This window comes from Gorilla gorilla, chromosome 3, assembly GCF_029281585.2.
Source record: "Gorilla gorilla gorilla isolate KB3781 chromosome 3, NHGRI_mGorGor1-v2.1_pri, whole genome shotgun sequence".
NCBI classification, from domain to species: Eukaryota; Metazoa; Chordata; class Mammalia; order Primates; family Hominidae; genus Gorilla; species Gorilla gorilla.
In genome coordinates this window covers 211,804,139-211,821,751 of record NC_073227.2, presented here as the reverse complement: position 1 = coordinate 211,821,751, position 17,613 = coordinate 211,804,139, and the positions used below count along the sequence as shown (strand labels likewise).

Sequence of the window (17,613 nt, the reverse complement as noted above, 5' to 3'; positions counted from 1 at the left end):
AGGGGAACATCACACACCGGGGCCTGTTGTGGGGTGGGGGGAAGGGGGAGGGATAGCATTAGGAGATATACCTAATGTTAAATGACGAGTTGATGGGTGCAGCACACCCACATGGCACATGTATACATATGTAACAAACCTGCACATTGTGCACATGTACCCTAGAACTTAAAGTATAACCAAAAAAAATAGACTCCAATACTCTGTATTATGCAAAATTTGTCTATGTTACACTTTTTTAACAACACAATCCTATTGCCCTTGAAATCTTCTTCAAAGCATTTCTCGAGTCACTCTTAAAAAGCATCTACAACCTAAAAGTATAGGAAGAGATTTATTTCCTGGAGAAGAGACTCCATTGAGATCTTAAAAGCACATTTAATGTGCCCGTGCTTAACTTAAGGTGCTTAGGACAAAGAAGACGATTGACATCTTTCAGGTAAAACCTGGTAAGTTTGGTGGTCAAGGAACACAACTGAGACATCACTTGGATGTATTTCTATGACTATTTTAAGAAACATAAATTGTGGTGACTCACTCAGCTCACTTTTAACTACTGCATGGTAATTAAAGATGCAAAATAAAATAAGTTACAAGAAGTGAGGTTTTTTATTGGTCAAAGCAATTTTTCTATATTTTCTCCACAAGTTGGTTATAAAAGTTCTAAGCATTCCTCTTTTTATAAAATCGAAGCATTATTACTTACTCTCTTGTTAACCTATCTGGATTTTAATTTTGTAACTTTATTATATTTGTTTTGCTGTGATTCTTTAAAAAGCACCTTTAGACTCAGTGAGATAGCAAAAATATTCAAATAGGCCAAAAAATTGTGGCAATGTCCTCTCACTCAGGAAAATTCTGTGTGTTTTCTCTAATGGCCAAGGGAAAACTTGTGAGACTATAAAAGTTAGTCTCAGTACACAAAGCTCAGACTGGCTATTCCCAGATCTCTTCAGGTACATCTAGTCCATTCATAAAGGGCTTTTAATTAACCAAGTGGTTTACTAAAAAGGACAATTCACTACATATTATTCTCTTACAGTTTTTATGCTTCAAGGGAGTGCAAATAAAGGGAAATTTGTACTCCTCATTCTGTGAAAATTGCTGTAGTCTCTTCCAGTTATGAAGAAGGTAGGTGGAAACAAAGAGAAAACAAATATATTAGAAGAATGAATGAAATTGTAGCATTTTATTGACAATGAGATGGTTCTATTAGTAGGAATCTATTCTGCATAATTCCATTTTGTGTTTACCTTCTGGAAAAATGAAAGGATTCTGTATGGTTAACTTAAATACTTCGAGGAATTAATATGAATAATGTTAGCAAGAATAACCCTTGTTATAAGTATTATGTTGGCAACAATTGTCGAGTCCTCCTCCTCACTCTTCTGGGCTAATTTGTTCTTTTCTCCCCATTTAATAGTCCTTTTCCCCATCTTTCCCCAGGTCCGGTGTTTTCTTACCCACCTCCTTCCCTCCTTTTTATAATACCAGTGAAACTTGGTTTGGAGCATTTCTTTCACATAAAGGTACAAATCATACTGCTAGAGTTGTGAGGATTTTTAGAGCTTTTGAAAGAATAAACTCATTTTAAAAACAGGAAAGCTAAGGCCCAGAGATTTTTAAATGATATTCCCATGATCACACTGTGAATTTCTGCCAGAACCCAAATGCCTACTCCCATCTCAATGAGACTTACTATAAGGACATAAGGTATTTTTATATATATATATATATATATAATATATACAATATATATTTATATATATATTTTATTATATAAATATAATATATATAATATAATATATATTATATTATATATATTATATATATTATAATATATATAATATATATCTAATATATAATATAATATATAATAATAACATATATTATTATATAAAATATGTACTATATATTATATAAATATATTTATATATTATATAAATATATATATTATATAAATATATTTATATATTATATAAATATATATATTATATAAATATATTTATATATTATATAAATATATATATTATATAAATATATTTATATATTATATAAATATATATATTATATAAATATATTTATATATTATATAAATATATTTATTATATAAATATATATATTATATAAATATATTTATATATTATATAAATATATATATTATATAAATATATTTATATATTATATAAATATATATATTATATAAATATATTTATATATTATATAAATATATATATTATATAAATATATTTATATATTATATAAATATATATATTATATAAAAATATTTATATATTATATAAATATATATATTATATAAATATATTTATATATTATATAAATATATATATTATATAAATATATTTATATATTATATAAATATATATATTATATATAATTCTAATGGTTGAATTCCAAGAATAATCTATGGCATGAAAGATTTTACCTGTCAACAGTGGCTGGCTCTTCATGGTTGCTACAATGAGTGTGTAAGATTCGGAAGAACTCCTTTAATAAGCCTAAACTTAATGTTCAACTTAGAATAAATACAATTCTTCTAAATTTTTTTGAATAATTTTTGAAAAGTCAGAAATGAGCTTTGAAAGAATTACGGTGGTGAAGGATCCCCTCAGCAGCACAAACTCAGGAGAGAGATGTCTTAACTACGTTAGCAAGAAATTCCTTTTGCTAAAGAATAGCATTCCTGAATTCTTACTAACAACCATGATAGAAAGTCTTTTGCTACAGATGAGAACCCTCGGGTCAACCTCATCCTTGGCATATTTCATGTGAAGATATAACTTCAAGATTGTCCTTGCCTATCAATGAAATGAATTAATTTTATGTCAATGCATATTTAAGGTATATTCTAAATTGCACACTTTGATTCAAAAGAAACAGTCCAACCAACCAGTCAGGACAGAAATTATCTCACAATAAAAATCCTATCGTTTGTACTGTCAATGATTAGTATGATTATATTTATTACCCTGCTAAGCAGAAGAGAACTGAAGTGAGTGTTCATGATTTATTCCACTATTAGATTTCTCTTTATTCTTAAAAATATTTAGAATCACTGAATTTTTATAGGACTTTAAAAACAGTAACGTGCTGCTTGAGTGTGTAGGACTAAGAAATGGGATTCAGAGTAGTAAAGAGAAAAGTGGAATTTCCAAGCACTATGAATTACTGTTATTTAAAAAACAGCAAAAAACAAATAACAGTATTCCTCCAAAAAAGATGGCAAGTGTAAACTCTATACCTTCATGTCTCCCGTGGAATGTTAGTGATCAATTTCCGCTTCTCTCTTTTACATCTTACTTGCCCATTAACTCTTATACCTAATCCAAAGATTGTTAATACGGCTATGCCTCACTTTCAGGACACCTTTTGTTACTTTTCTTCACTGCAAAACTTCTTGAAACAGTACTTATTTTCTCTCCTCCATACACAATTGAAATGGCTCTCAACTCACGCCCAGAAGTCAGTGTTCAGTCTCTCACCTGGCAGATAGCAACTTACAAAGATGCCCCAACAATACCTCCTTGTGTCTAGACAGTCATCATTATCCTTTACCTTTTTCTGTATTTATTTCTGCTCCTAAAAGGGATCTCTATGTAAAGTATTGTTATACTAGTGCTTGTTATAATTATTATCAGAGTTAAAGCCATCACAATGTTCCCAATTACTTAAAGACATTGGAATAACATTTTTTTATTTTCCACATCTTGCCAAAAAATATTTTGTTATCAGTACCTTAATAATGGCTATTATATATTGACCATTACTATTTGCTAGAAAATTTATATACCTGGTCGTATCCAGTCCTCACAGAACTTCTATAAAGTTGTGCTATTATCACCTATATTTTCCAGATGTGGCCGTAAGACTGAAATCACTTAGGTGACTTGTCTAAGGTCATTCAGCTACATAGTAGATAACCCAGGATTTGAACACAGGCCTCCTAGCACACAAGCTCATATCTTAACTACTTTAATACGTTGCTCGATGGGATCTTACAGGTCTTCATTCACCCCTTTCCTGCTCACACAACCACAACCTGCAGTTATTACCTATTGTTAGGCTTAAAATAATTACTTGGCTTCATTTCCAAGCTCCCTCCCTTCCAATTCACATTGAGTCCAGAGCTAAATTAAACAATCATTCAAAATTTTTCAGTAGTTCTTGTCTCTATAATAAAACAGAAATGCTTTAGAAAGCATTCCAAAATCTCTTACCAGTTTTATCTCCTATGAAAGTCCTTCACACTTTCTCTCATTTAAACTTTATTGCATTTTCCTCACTTTTTCTCACTTCACTTTTGAATTCCCTATTCTTTTATCCTCTGTTAATTTTTAAGTACTATATTTGTGATATTATTTTTCTTTTTTTCTATTTTTTATCTTTCATTTCATTTTGGCCTATTTTTTTTCTCTTAAGAACTTTAATATCACCAAATAACATGTGTGCTACAAACTGTTTTGTAGTTCAAAGAAAAAGGAGATAAACATAGAGTTATGACATAGACTTAATCTGGCAGAGAGACAAGCATAAATAACGGTATTTTATATTAGGAATAAACCTAACATTAATGGAGACACTGAGAAGCCGAGATAACTGAATTATAAGGCATAGCCAGGGAAGTAGTGCGAGATAAAATTATGATCTTTGGTTGTTGAATTCTGAATGTCTTTAAGTAATAGATTATAGAAAGTCACTGTAAGAGTGAGCAGAATGATATAAAATGAGGCTTTGAATTTGAATATAATAATTCTGACTTCCTTCTCCTTCTCTTCTTCAAGGTAACTGCAGAGGCTATTTCCTGGAATGAATCAATGAGTGAAACAAATAACTCTATGGTGACTGAATTCATTTTTCTGGGTCTCTCTGATTCTCAGGAACTCCAGACCTTCCTATTTATGTTGTTTTTTGTATTCTATGGAGGAATTGTGTTTGGAAACCTTATTATTGTCATAACAGTGGTATCTGACTCCCACCTTCACTCTCCCATGTACTTCCTGCTAGCCAACCTCTCACTCATTGATCTGTCTCTGTCTTCAGTCACAGCCCCCAAGATGATTACTGACTTTTTCAGCCAGCGCAAAGTCATCTCTTTCAAGGGCTGCCTTGTTCAGATATTTCTCCTTCACTTCTTTGGTGGGAGTGAGATGGTGATCCTCATAGCCATGGGCTTTGACAGATATATAGCAATATGCAAACCCCTACACTATACTACAATTATGTGTGGCAATGCATGTGTCGGCATTATGGCTGTTGCATGGGGAATTGGCTTTCTCCATTCGGTGAGCCAGTTGGCCTTCGCTGTGCACTTACCCTTCTGTGGTCCCAATGAGGTCGATAGTTTTTATTGTGACCTTCCTAGGGTAATCAAACTTGCCTGTACAGATACCTACAGGCTAGATATTATGGTCATTGCTAACAGTGGTGTGCTCACTGTGTGTTCTTTTGTTCTTCTAATCATCTCATACACTATCATCCTAATGACCATCCAGCATCACCCTTTAGATAAGTCATCCAAAGCTCTGTCCACTTTGACTGCTCACATTACAGTAGTTCTTTTGTTCTTTGGACCATGTGTCTTTATTTATGCCTGGCCATTCCCCATCAAGTCATTAGATAAATTCCTTGCTGTATTTTATTCTGTGATCACCCCTCTCTTGAACCCAATTATATAAACACTGAGGAACAAAGACATGAAGATGGCAATAAGACGGCTGAGAAAGTGGGATGCACATTCTAGTGTAAAGTTTTAGATCCTATATAACGGTGAGATTAATCTCAGATAATGACACAAAATATAGTGAAGTTGGTAAGTTATTTAGTAAAGCTGATGAAAATTGTGCCCTCCATTCCCATATAATTTAGTAATTGTCTAGGAACTTTCACAGACATTGCCTCAATTTAGCTTTCAACAACTTGTGTGTTATATTTTGGAATACAGATACAAAGTTATTATGCTTTCAAAATATTCTTTTGCTAATTCTTAGAACAAAGAAAGGCACAAATATATTTGTGTACACCTGTTCCTTCCTGTGTGATCCTTAGTAGAAGAAAGGAGAAAAAATATAGCCTAGCTTACAAATTAAAAAAATATTTTATTTGGCCCATTTTGTGAAAAGCATAAAAAAAGAACTGTCACATCTTAATTTAAAAAAATATATGCTTAGTGGTAAGGAGATACATGTCAACTTTTAAGAGGTTGAAAAACAAATGCCTCCCATTGTAAGAGTTTATACTTCACCTCCCACCACTATAACAACCCAGAATCCATGAGGGCATTATCAGGAGTGAGTGGAAGAGTAAGTTTCCCAATGTGAAATGTGCCTTCTAGGTCCTTGACATCTGTGGTATAACTGCTCATAAGCAGTAGAAAGAATTTAGAGGGATCCAGGCTCTCATCATGTTGGCACAAAGTATATTACTTGGATCCATCTGTGTCATTTTCCATGGTTAACGTTTAAAAGCACAGGCTTTAAAGTAAAAAACAAAGAGCTGGGTTCAACTCTTTTGACTCTTATTAATCATGATTTTGGACACATTACGTAGCTTTCATGAGCTTTAGTTTCTACATTTATAAACAGGAGATTATACCTATTATGCATGGTTATTATGAAGGAAAATGACAAAATAGATATAAATCAAATAGCCCACTTTGAGACATATTAAGCATGAATAAACATTAGATACTATTAAAGTCCTATATATTAACAAAGCCAAAAGTTTCCAACTTTATTTTTTCCCAACATTCTTGTGAAATATGACACATCCCAATCTTAACAGATGCTCATTTGGGATACTGTACTTGTGAGTGGAAGTGTGTATATCTGTGTGCAAGCTTGTACTCATACACTTCCACCTTACCACCCTAGAAAGGCATGATGAAAATTTAAGATAGAAGGAAAATATACATTGAAAAAAAAAAACCTTAACAAATGATTCTGACAAATATCTTCTCTTTCCAGGGAGAATCACTGAGCCAGAATAAAATTGAACACTAAATATTCTAAGAAAAAAGGAATCTAGTTTGTCAAAATGTGACTTGAATTAATAGATAAGGAGAGTCAGATGATAAGAGGGTCAAAATTGTGTTTATCCTAGGAAAAGTAGAATAGAAAATTTATAAGCAGATTAAAAACACATAATAAAAGTAGTAAATAATAATGACAGTATCTCAAATCAGTGCAGGGGGAAAGGCCTACTAATGTGATGGTGGGATAATTGGATAGCAATATGGGAAAAGATATATTTAATTTATTTGCTACACCAAATGCCAGGACAATCTCTAAGTGAATTCAAGACATAACTCTTTTTTCAAAAAAACTATGCAAACATTCAAAGAAAACAAGTTAATGTTTTTATAATCTATGAATATGGTAAAGATGGATAACATTGACTATCAAATTAATTTTAATGCATAATAAAACTATCAGAAAATTTAAAAGATAAGTGAGAAGAAACTACTTATAACTCACATAATAGACTAGTACTTCTAACACATAGGGAACTTCTAAAACAAAACCCAAAATATTAATAGGAAAATGGGCAAAACAGTTAAACTTACAGTTCATACATAAGGAGAATCAGTCTTTTTTTTTTTACAGTTGTAGGCAAAAAACTTTTATTTTTCATTTATTTGTAAAATTTACCCCTAATTTATTCACAATTCATTTAACTGCTAAGTGCATTAATGTGTACAACGCCATGGGAGAAACCAATATATTCAGAATTTCTCCTGAAATTTGACCAGAAGTTGTAGGCGTCCCTCCCCTGGGAAAGAGGCAGGCAGAAAAGTTTGGAATCTATGCAGTAAAATATGTTACTCTTTTACATATATACATATATGTGTGTATATGTGTATATATATACACACACACATATACATACATACATACATACATACATATTATCTGAATTAGGCCTGGTCTTTTTTAATACTTTAAGTTCTGGGATACATGTGCAGAATGTACAGGTTTGTTACACAGGTATACACGTGCCATGGTTGTTTGCTGCACCCATCAACTCATCATCTACGTTAGGTATTTCTCCTAACGTTATCCCTCTCCTTGCCTCCCACCCCCCGACAGGCCCTGGTGTGTGATGTTCCCTTCCCTGTGTCCATGTGTTCTCATTGGCCAACTCCCACCTATGAGTGAGAACATGTGGTGTTTGGTTTTCTGTTCTTGTGTTAGTTTGCTGAGAATGATGGTTTCCAGCTTCATCCATGTCCCTGCAAAGGACATGAACTCATTCTTTTTTATGGCTGCAAGAAATGCAAATCAAAACCACAATGAGATGCCATCTCACACCAGTTAGAATGGCAATCATTAAAAAGTCAGGAAACAATAGATGCTGGAGAGGATGTGGAGAAATAGGAATGCTTTTACACTGTTGGTGGGAGCATACATTAGTTCAACCATTGTGGAAGACAGTGTGGTGTTTCCTCAAGGATCTAAAACTAGAAATACCATTTGACCCAGCAATCCCATTACTGGGTATATACCCAAACGACTGTAAGTCATTCTACTATAAAGACACATGCACAGGTATGTTTATTGCAGCGCTATTCACAATAGGAAAGACTTGGAACCAACCCAAATGCCCATCAACGTTAGACTAGATAAAATGTGGCACATAGACCTGGTCTTAAAATCAAGAACAGAGATTGTTACTTTTACATCCATTCCTAATTGATAAACCATTCAGTTATACCGCATCTTAGCTTCTGGACTACAATGACCATATTTGGGGTTTTCTTTCTAATTTCATTATAGGTTCAGAGGGTACATGTGCAGGTTTGAGACAAAGGTATATTGCATGATACTAAGGTTTGGAGTACAAATGATTCCACCTCCCAGGTAGCAAGAATAATACCTAATATGTAGTTTGTCAACTCTTTCCCCTCTTCCTCCATCCTCCCTCTGCTACTCTGTGGTGTCTGTTTTTCTCATCTTTATGTCCACGTGTACTCGATGTTTAGCTCCCCCTTGTAGGTGAGAACATGTGGTATTTGGTTTTCTGTTTCAGTGCTAATTCACTTAGGATAATGGCCTCCATCTGCATTCATGCTGCTGCAGAGGATGTGACTTTCTTCTTATTAGCTGCATATATTTTGTGGTGGATTTGTACCACATTTACTTTATCTAGTCCAAAGTTGTTGGGCACCCAGGTGGATTCCATGTCTTTCCTATTGTGAATAGCACTGGGACAACCCATACAAGTTCATGTGTCTTTTTGGTAAAACAACGTATTTTCCTTTGGGCAAATATGCGGTGATGGAATTGCTGGATCGAGTGGTAGTTTAACTCTTAGTTCTTTGAGAAATCCCCAGACTGTTCTCCACAGTGGCTGGACTAAGTTGCATTCCGACCAGCAGTGTAGAAGTGTTCCCCATTCTCTGTAGCCTCACCAGCACCTGTTAAACTATCTTTAAATATATGAAAAAAATGTTCAAGTCTCTCAGATTAAGATGCATGCAAAGTAAAATGATACTTAAATATCAGTTCTAACCTATAAAATATCAAATATCTGACCTCAATATTTGATAATCCAACCTGTTGATGAAGCTGTAGAGAGAGGCACTCTTTTTTTTTTTTAATTATACTTTAAGTTTTAGGGTACATGTGCACCTTGTGCAGGTTAGTTACATATGTATACATGTGCCATGCTGGTGCGCTGAACCCACTAACTCGTCATCTAGCATTAGGTATATCTCCCGATGCTATCCCTCCCCCCTCCCCCCACCCCACAACAGTCCCCAGAGTGTGATATTCCCCTTCCTGTGTCCATGTGATCTCATTGTTCACTTCCCACCTATGAGTGAGAATATGCAGTGTTTGGTTTTTTGTTCTTGCGATAGTTTACTGAGAATGATGATTTCCAATTTCATCCATGTCCCTACAAAGGACATGAACTCATCATTTTTTATGGCTGCATAGTATTCCATGCTGTATATGTGCCACATTTTCTTAATCCAGTCTATCATTGTTGGACATTTGGGTTGGTTCCAAGTCTTTGCTATTGTGAGTAGTGCCACAGTAAACATACGTGTGCATGTGTCTTTATAGCAGCATGATTTATAGTCCTTTGGGTATATACCCAGTAATGGGATGGCTGGGTCAAATGGTATTTCCAGTTCTAGATCCCTGAGGAATCGCCACACTGACTTCCACAATGGTTGAACTAGTTTACAGTCCCACCAACAGTGCAAAAGTGTTCCTATTTCTCCACATCCTCTCCAGCACCTGTTGTTTCCTGACTTTTTAATGATTGCCATTCTAACTGGTGTGAGATGGTATCTCATTGTGGTTTTGATTTGCATTTCTCTGATGGCCAGTGATGATGAGCATTTTTTCATGTGTTTTTTGGCTGCATAAATGTCTTCTTTTGAGAAGTGTCTGTTCATGTCCTTCGCCCACTTTTTGATGGGGTTGTTTGTTTTTTTCTTGTAAATTTGTTTTAGTTCATTGTAGATTCTGGATATTAGCTCTTTGTCAGATGAGTAGGTTGCGAAAATTTTCTCCCATTTTGTAGGTTGCCTGTTCACTCTGATGGTAGTTTCTTTTGCTGTGCAGAAGCTCTTTAGTTTAATTAGATCCCATTTGTCAATTTTAGCTTTTGTTGCCATTGCTTTTGTCCCACCGATCCCACAGAAATACAAACTACCATCAGAGAATACTACAAACACCTCTACACAAATAAACTAGAAAATCTAGAAGAAATGGATAAATTCCTGGACACATACACTCTCCCAAGACTAAACCAGGAAGAAGTTGAATCTCTGAATAGACCAATAACAGGCTCTGAAATTGTGGCAATAATCAATAGCTTACCAACCAAAAAGAGTCCAGGACCAGATGGATTCACAGCCGAATTCTACCAGAGGTACAAGGAGGAACTGGTACCATTCCTTCTGAAACTATTCCAATCAATAGAAAAAGAGGGAATCCTCCCTAACTCATTTTATGAGGCCAGCATCATTCTGATACCAAAGCCGGGCAGAGACACAACAAAAAAAGAGAATTTTAGACCAATATCCTTGATGAACATTGATGCAAAAATCCTCAATAAAATACTGGCAAACTGAATCCAGCAGCACATCAAAAAGCTTATCCACCAAGATCAAGTAGGCTTCATCCCTGGGATGCGAGGCTGGTTCAATATACGCAAATCAATAAATGTAATCCAGCATATAAACAGAGCCAAAGACAAAAACCACATCATTATCTCAATAGATGCAGAAAAAGCCTTTGACAAAATTCAACAACGCTTCATGCTAAAAACTCTCAATAAATTAGGTATTGATGGGACGTATTTCAAAATAATAAGAGCTATCTATGACAAACCCACAGCCAATATCATACTGAATGGGCAAAAACTGGAAGCATTCCCTTTGAAAACTGGCACAAGACAGGGATGCCCTCTCTCACCACTCCTATTCAACATAGTGTTGGAAGTTCTGGCCAGGGCAATTAGGCAGGAGAAGGAAATAAAGGGTATTCAATTAGGAAAAGAGGAAGTCAAATTGTGCCTGTTTGCAGACGACATGATTGTATATCTAGAAAACCCCATTGTCTCAGCCCCAAATCTTCTTAAGCTGATAAGCAACTTTGGCAAAGTCTCAGGATACAAAATCGATGTACAAAAATCACAAGCATTCTTATACACCAATAACAGACAAACAGAGAGCCAAATCATGAGTGAACTCCCATTCACAATTGCTTCAAAGAGAATCAAATACCTAGGAATCCAACTTACAAGGGATGTGAAGGACCTCTTCAAGGAGAACTACAAATCACTGCTCAAGGAAATAAAAGAGGATACAAAGAAATGGAAGAACATTCCATGCTCATGGGTAGGAAGAATCAATATCGTGAAAATGGCCATACTGCCCAAGGTAATTTACAGATTCAATGCCATCCCCATCAAGCTACCAATGCCTTTCTTCACAGAATTGGAAAAAACTACTTTAAAGTTCATATGGAACCAAAAAAGAGCCTGCATCGCCAAGTCAATCCTAAGCCAAAAGAACAAAGCTGGAGGCATCATGCTACCTGACTTCAAACTATACTACAAGGCTACAGTAACCAAAACAGCATGGTACTGGTACCAAAACAGAGATATAGATCAATGGAACAGAACAGAGCCCTCAGAAATAACGCCGCATATCTACAACTATCTGATCTTTGACAAACCTGAGAAAAACAAGCAATGGGGAAAGGATTCCCTATTTAATAAGTGGTGCTGGGAAAACTGGCTAGCCATATGTAGAAAGCTGAAACTGGATCCCTTCCTTACACCTTATACAAAAATCAATTCAAGATGGATTAAAGACTTAAACGTTAGACCTAAAACCATAAAAACCCTAGAAGAAAACCTAGGCATTACCATTCAGGACATAGGCATGGGCAAGGACTTCATGTCTAAAACACCGAGAGAGGCACTCTTATGCATTGTTGGTGAGAATACAAAATGGTACAACTCTTGGCAATATCTTAAAAAATTTACATGGTACTGACTTTTGGTCTAGCAATCCTACTTCTATCCTAAAGATATACTGGCAAAAATACAAAATAATTGATGCACACAAGTCTATTCATTGAAGCATTGTTTTTCATAATAAAGAATGGAAAGTAGGCCGGGCGTGGTGGCTCATGCCTGTAATCCCAGCATTTTGGGAGGCTGAGGTGGGCAGATCACTTGAGGCCAGGAATTCAAGACCAGCGTGGCTAACATGGCGAAACCCCACCTCTACCAAAAATACAAAAATTAGCCGGGCGTGGTGGTGCACACTTGTAATTCCAGCTACTTGAGAGGCTGAGGCGGGAGGATCGCTTGAACCTGGGAGGCAGAGGTTTCAGTGAGCCCAGAACGTGCCTCTGCACTCCAGCCAGGATGACAGAGAAAGATTCCATCTCAAAAAAAAAAAAAAAAAAGGAAAATAACCAAATGACAAGTAGTAAGTACTACTTGCAAAACTTGTACGCAATACAGTATGAAGCAACCATAAAATGAGTGAGAAATATCTCCAAATACTACTCTAAAGTAATCTACAAGGTATACCTTAACTGAAAAGAAACAAAAAAGTGACACCAGAATGTTATTTTTGTTAAAACAGGGATAAATACATTGGATTTACATGCATATATAAGTATATATTTTATAAATATTTAAATAAGCATACTTAAAATGGCAAAAACATAATACATATATAATTTTCTTATGGCAGGAGGAGGAAACAGGGCAAGGCACAGGGATAAAAGTTATTCTGAATACATCTTATTTTATATTTTTGACTTTGAAATCATGTAGCTGTTTTACGTAATTTAAAAATGTAATTAAAATAACAGAAAAAAATTACAACTGCCAAAAATCAAGATCTGGCATTTTAATTAAGTTATAAAACATCGGAGAAAAGAATTGTTTCATGGGACACTAACATACAGTCAAATTCATTTGGAACCCAATGAATTAATGGGCCTAAGATAACAACCAACAGAAGCTAAAATGACGAGTAACTGTTTCAGAAGAAAACGTATATGGAATGAATCAGCTGAAAATACCTGAACCTACTGATCAATTTTTATATCACATGAAGTGAATACACATAAAGTATAATATGGAGCACATAGAACCAACTAGAAATGAGCCTAATTGGTAAAGATTCTCTATCTTATGACAATATACAGGAAATATGTCGAAGAGAGAAACATGCAAGAACACCGTAGGATTTAATAAGATAATCACAAGGTATGGAATATTCAACAGGATGAATATCCTGGATTATTCAGCAAATACACAGAGCGAAAAAGCAGGAGAAAGGAATTCATATATATTTTTAAAAACTAAAAAGATATATTAGCCAATGCAACTTTGAAACTTCTTTAGATCCTGATTCAAATAGAGCAAATTTAACAAATATATTTGAAACTATTAAAATAATTTTAAAATGACTAAGTATTTGATTATATCAAATATAGACAATAATAACCTTGAATGTACATGGATTAAATGTCCACTTAGGGGCTGGGTGTGGTGGCTCATGACTATAATTCCAGCACTTTGGGAGGCCAAGGCAGAAGGATTGCTTGAGGTCAGAGGTTCAAGTGCAGCCTGGTCAACACAGTGAGACCCTATCTCTACAAAAAAAAAAAACAAAAATAAAAAACTAATTTTTAAAAAAATATATTTCTTCTAAATTCTCCACCTGAAAGATGTAGACTGACTGAATGAATTTTAACTATGACCTGACTATCTGCTTCCCTGAACAAATGCACTTTACCTGTAAAAACACATATTAACTAAAAGAAAAGAGATGGAAAAAGGTATTCCATGAACAGAAACCAAAATGAGTAGAAGTAGCTATACTTATGTCAGACAAAACAGACTTTAAGTCAAAACTAGCTTTAGAAAAAAGACAAAAATGCTTATTATACAATGATAAAGGAATCAATCCAGAAAGAGGATATAACAATTTTAAATATATATGCAGCCAACACTGGTGCAGCCAGATTCATAAAGCAAATACTACTAGATCAAAACAGAGAGGTAGACTCAAATATAATAATAGTGAAGGACTTCAACACCCCACCTTCAGCATTAAACAGATCATCTAATAAGAAAACCAATCTCGCAGCCCTCACCCTGGAGAGTCCACAGGGACCAGGGGTTGGTCTGAACCCCCAGCACAGAGCACCTGCCTCACGGAAGAGTGGCTGCATTTTTCTTCATGCAGTTTTCCGTCCTCACTTCTCCTTACCAAGCAGGGCCGCCTGGCCTGGGACTCCTGTACAACTACCCTGCCCCTCACCTGACCACTTCAATAAGAAGTAGCCCAGCATTTCTCCAAGGAGGAAATACCAGAGTCAATTCACAACCACTGCAATTGCAGTGGTACCACCATAACAGCCCTTGGGCTGCAGAAGGAACTAAGAGTCTAGTCACTACAGTGGCACCTTCAGCACACCACAGCCACCATACAGAGAGGAGTCCACCCCCCTCCCCTGGGAACCCCCACCACCCACTCCACCAGGCACAGCCCCCAGCTCATAACTACAGATCAGTTGCCCCACCCACAGCTGAGCTTACCTACTGGCGGTGGCCCAGACTTTCCCCAGGGAGAGGCTCCCAGAGGCAAACGGCAGCCTCTCTGCCCCTGTCACAGCAGCAGTTCTATCCATGCTGTCCTCAGGCTCGGAAAGAAACAAAGCGCCTGAAGGCTGCACCTGAACTTACAGCATGCCACAGTTCCCATATGGAGAGGAGACCAGTCTCTCCTCCCAGTGAGCCCTAAACCCCCTGATCCCCAACAAGCAGAGCCCTAACCTCACACCAGCAGTACAGCTGCCCCATCCCCCAGGCTGAACATTCCCAGTAATAGCAGCTCCACCTGGAGATGGAGCCCCCCAGGGTCAACCAAAAGCCCCTCTGCCACTGCCTCTACGGTGGTACTACTCCTGCTACCCTTGAACTAACAAAGGAGCAAAGACCCCAGTGCTCTATCCACACCTCCAACAAGCTTCAGTCGACCACAAAGAAAGAACCAGTCTGTCTCCCATGGGTCCTACCCACACCCCCTGCTGTTCACCATGGATGATAGAGTCAACAGTGTGAAAACAACCATACTGCCAAAAGCAACCTACAAATTCAATGCAATTCCAATCAAAATACCACCATCATTCTTCACAGAACTAGAAAAAACAATGCTAAAATTCACATGGAACCATAAAAGAGCCCACATAGCCAAAGCAAGACTTAGCAAAAAGAACAAATCTAGAGGCATCACATTACTTGACTTCAAACTATACTATAAGGCCATAGTCACCAAAACAGCATGGTACTGGTATAAAAATAGGCATATAGACCAATGGAATAGAATAGAGAACCCAGAAATAAAGCCAAATACTTACAGCCAACTTATTTTTGACAAAGCAAGCAAAAACATAAAGTGGGGAAAGGACACCCTATTCAACAAATGGTGCTGGTATAATTGGCAAGCCACATGTAGAAGAATGCAACTGGATCCTCATCTCTCACCTTATAAAAAAATCAACTCAAGATGGTTCACAGACTTAAATCTAAGACCTGAAACCATAAAAATTCTAGAAGATAACGTTGGAAAAACCCTTCTAGACATTGGCTTAGGCAAAGACTTCACAATCAAGAACCCAAAAGCAAACACAACAAAACAAAGATAAATAGATGGGACTTAATTAAACTGAAAAGCTTCTGCACAGCAAAATAAATAATCAGCAGAGTAAACAGACAACCCACAGAGTGGGAGGAAATCTTCACAAACCATGCATCCAACAGAGGACTAATATCCAGAATCTACAAAGAATTGGAACAAATCAGCAAGAAAATAAACAAACAATCCTATCAAAAAGTGGGCGAAGGACATGAATAGGTAATTCTCAAAAGAAGATATACAGATGGCCAACAAACATATGAAAAAATGCTCAACATCACTAATGATCAGCAAAATGCAAATCAAAACCACAATGCAATACCACCTTACTCCTTCAACAATGACCATAATCAAAAAATCAAAAAAGGTGTTGATTTGGATGTGGTGAAAAGGGAACACGTTTACACTGTTGGTGAGAATGTAAACTCATATAATCACTATGGAAAAGAGGGGTGAAGATTCATTTAAAAACTAAAAGTAGAACTACCACATGATGCAGCAATCCCACTACTGGGTATCTACCCAGAGAAAAAGAAGACATGAAAAACATACTTGCACACGCATGTTTAAAGCAGCACAATTCGCAATTGCAAAAATATGGAAACAGCCCAAATGCCCATCAATCAACAAATGGATAAACAAAATGTTATATATATATATACGTATATATATATACGTATATATACACATATATACGTATATATATGTGTATATATATATATATATACGTGTGTGTATATGTGTGTGTATATATATATATATATAGACACACACACACATGCACACCACGGAATACTACTCAGCCATAAAAAGGAGTGAAATAATGGCTTTTGCAGCAATCTGAATGGAATTGGAGACCATTGTTTTAAGTGAAGTAACTCAGGAATAGAAAACCAAACCACATATGTTCTCACTCATAAGTGAGAGCTAAGCTATAAGGATGCAAAGGCATAAGAATGATACAATGAACTTTGGGGACTAGGGGAAAGGGTGGGAGGGGGTGAGGGATAAAAGACTACACATTGTGTAGTGTACACTGCTCAGGTGAATGCACCAAAGTCTCAGAAGTCACCACTAAAGAACTTCTTCATGTAACCAAACACCACCTGTTCCTCAAAAACCTATTGAAATAATAAATAAGATAAATGATGTTCTGTAACCATGGTTCTGTGAATTATTTCAGGGGAAGAATCTACCACCCTATTAGCATTACTTAGCAAAAACAATTAGATTTATAACTTGGTTAGGATGGAGCCAGGTGTGTAGGGAGAGAAGTGATTCAATAGTTAAAACCGGAATGTGTCTATGTGACAACTCATTATAAGTGAAACCCACCACAAGCCAGCCTTGAACTTGCTGAATCCAAGACATGTTACACACATACCAATGGTGGTTTGAAACACAAAGTG

The 17,613-nt window shown here is 35.9% G+C and overlaps 1 protein-coding gene across 1 annotated transcript; it reads left to right on the top strand.

Annotated features, from left to right (window-relative positions):
• Window positions 1-4,757: 4,757 nt before the first annotated feature.
• On the top strand, window positions 4,758-5,696 carry LOC129532823 (olfactory receptor 4F4). The gene has a single exon (XM_055384054.1). It carries the CDS (start codon window positions 4,836-4,838, stop codon window positions 5,694-5,696), a length of 861 nt encoding a protein of 286 aa, XP_055240029.1. The 5' UTR covers window positions 4,758-4,835.
• The last annotated feature ends 11,917 nt before the right edge of the window (window positions 5,697-17,613 follow it).

Excerpts from the sequence above, each read along its gene's own strand:
- LOC129532823 (XM_055384054.1), top strand. The coding sequence starts at position 4,836 with ATGAGTGAAACAAATAACTCTATGGTGACTGAATTCATTTTTCTGGGT.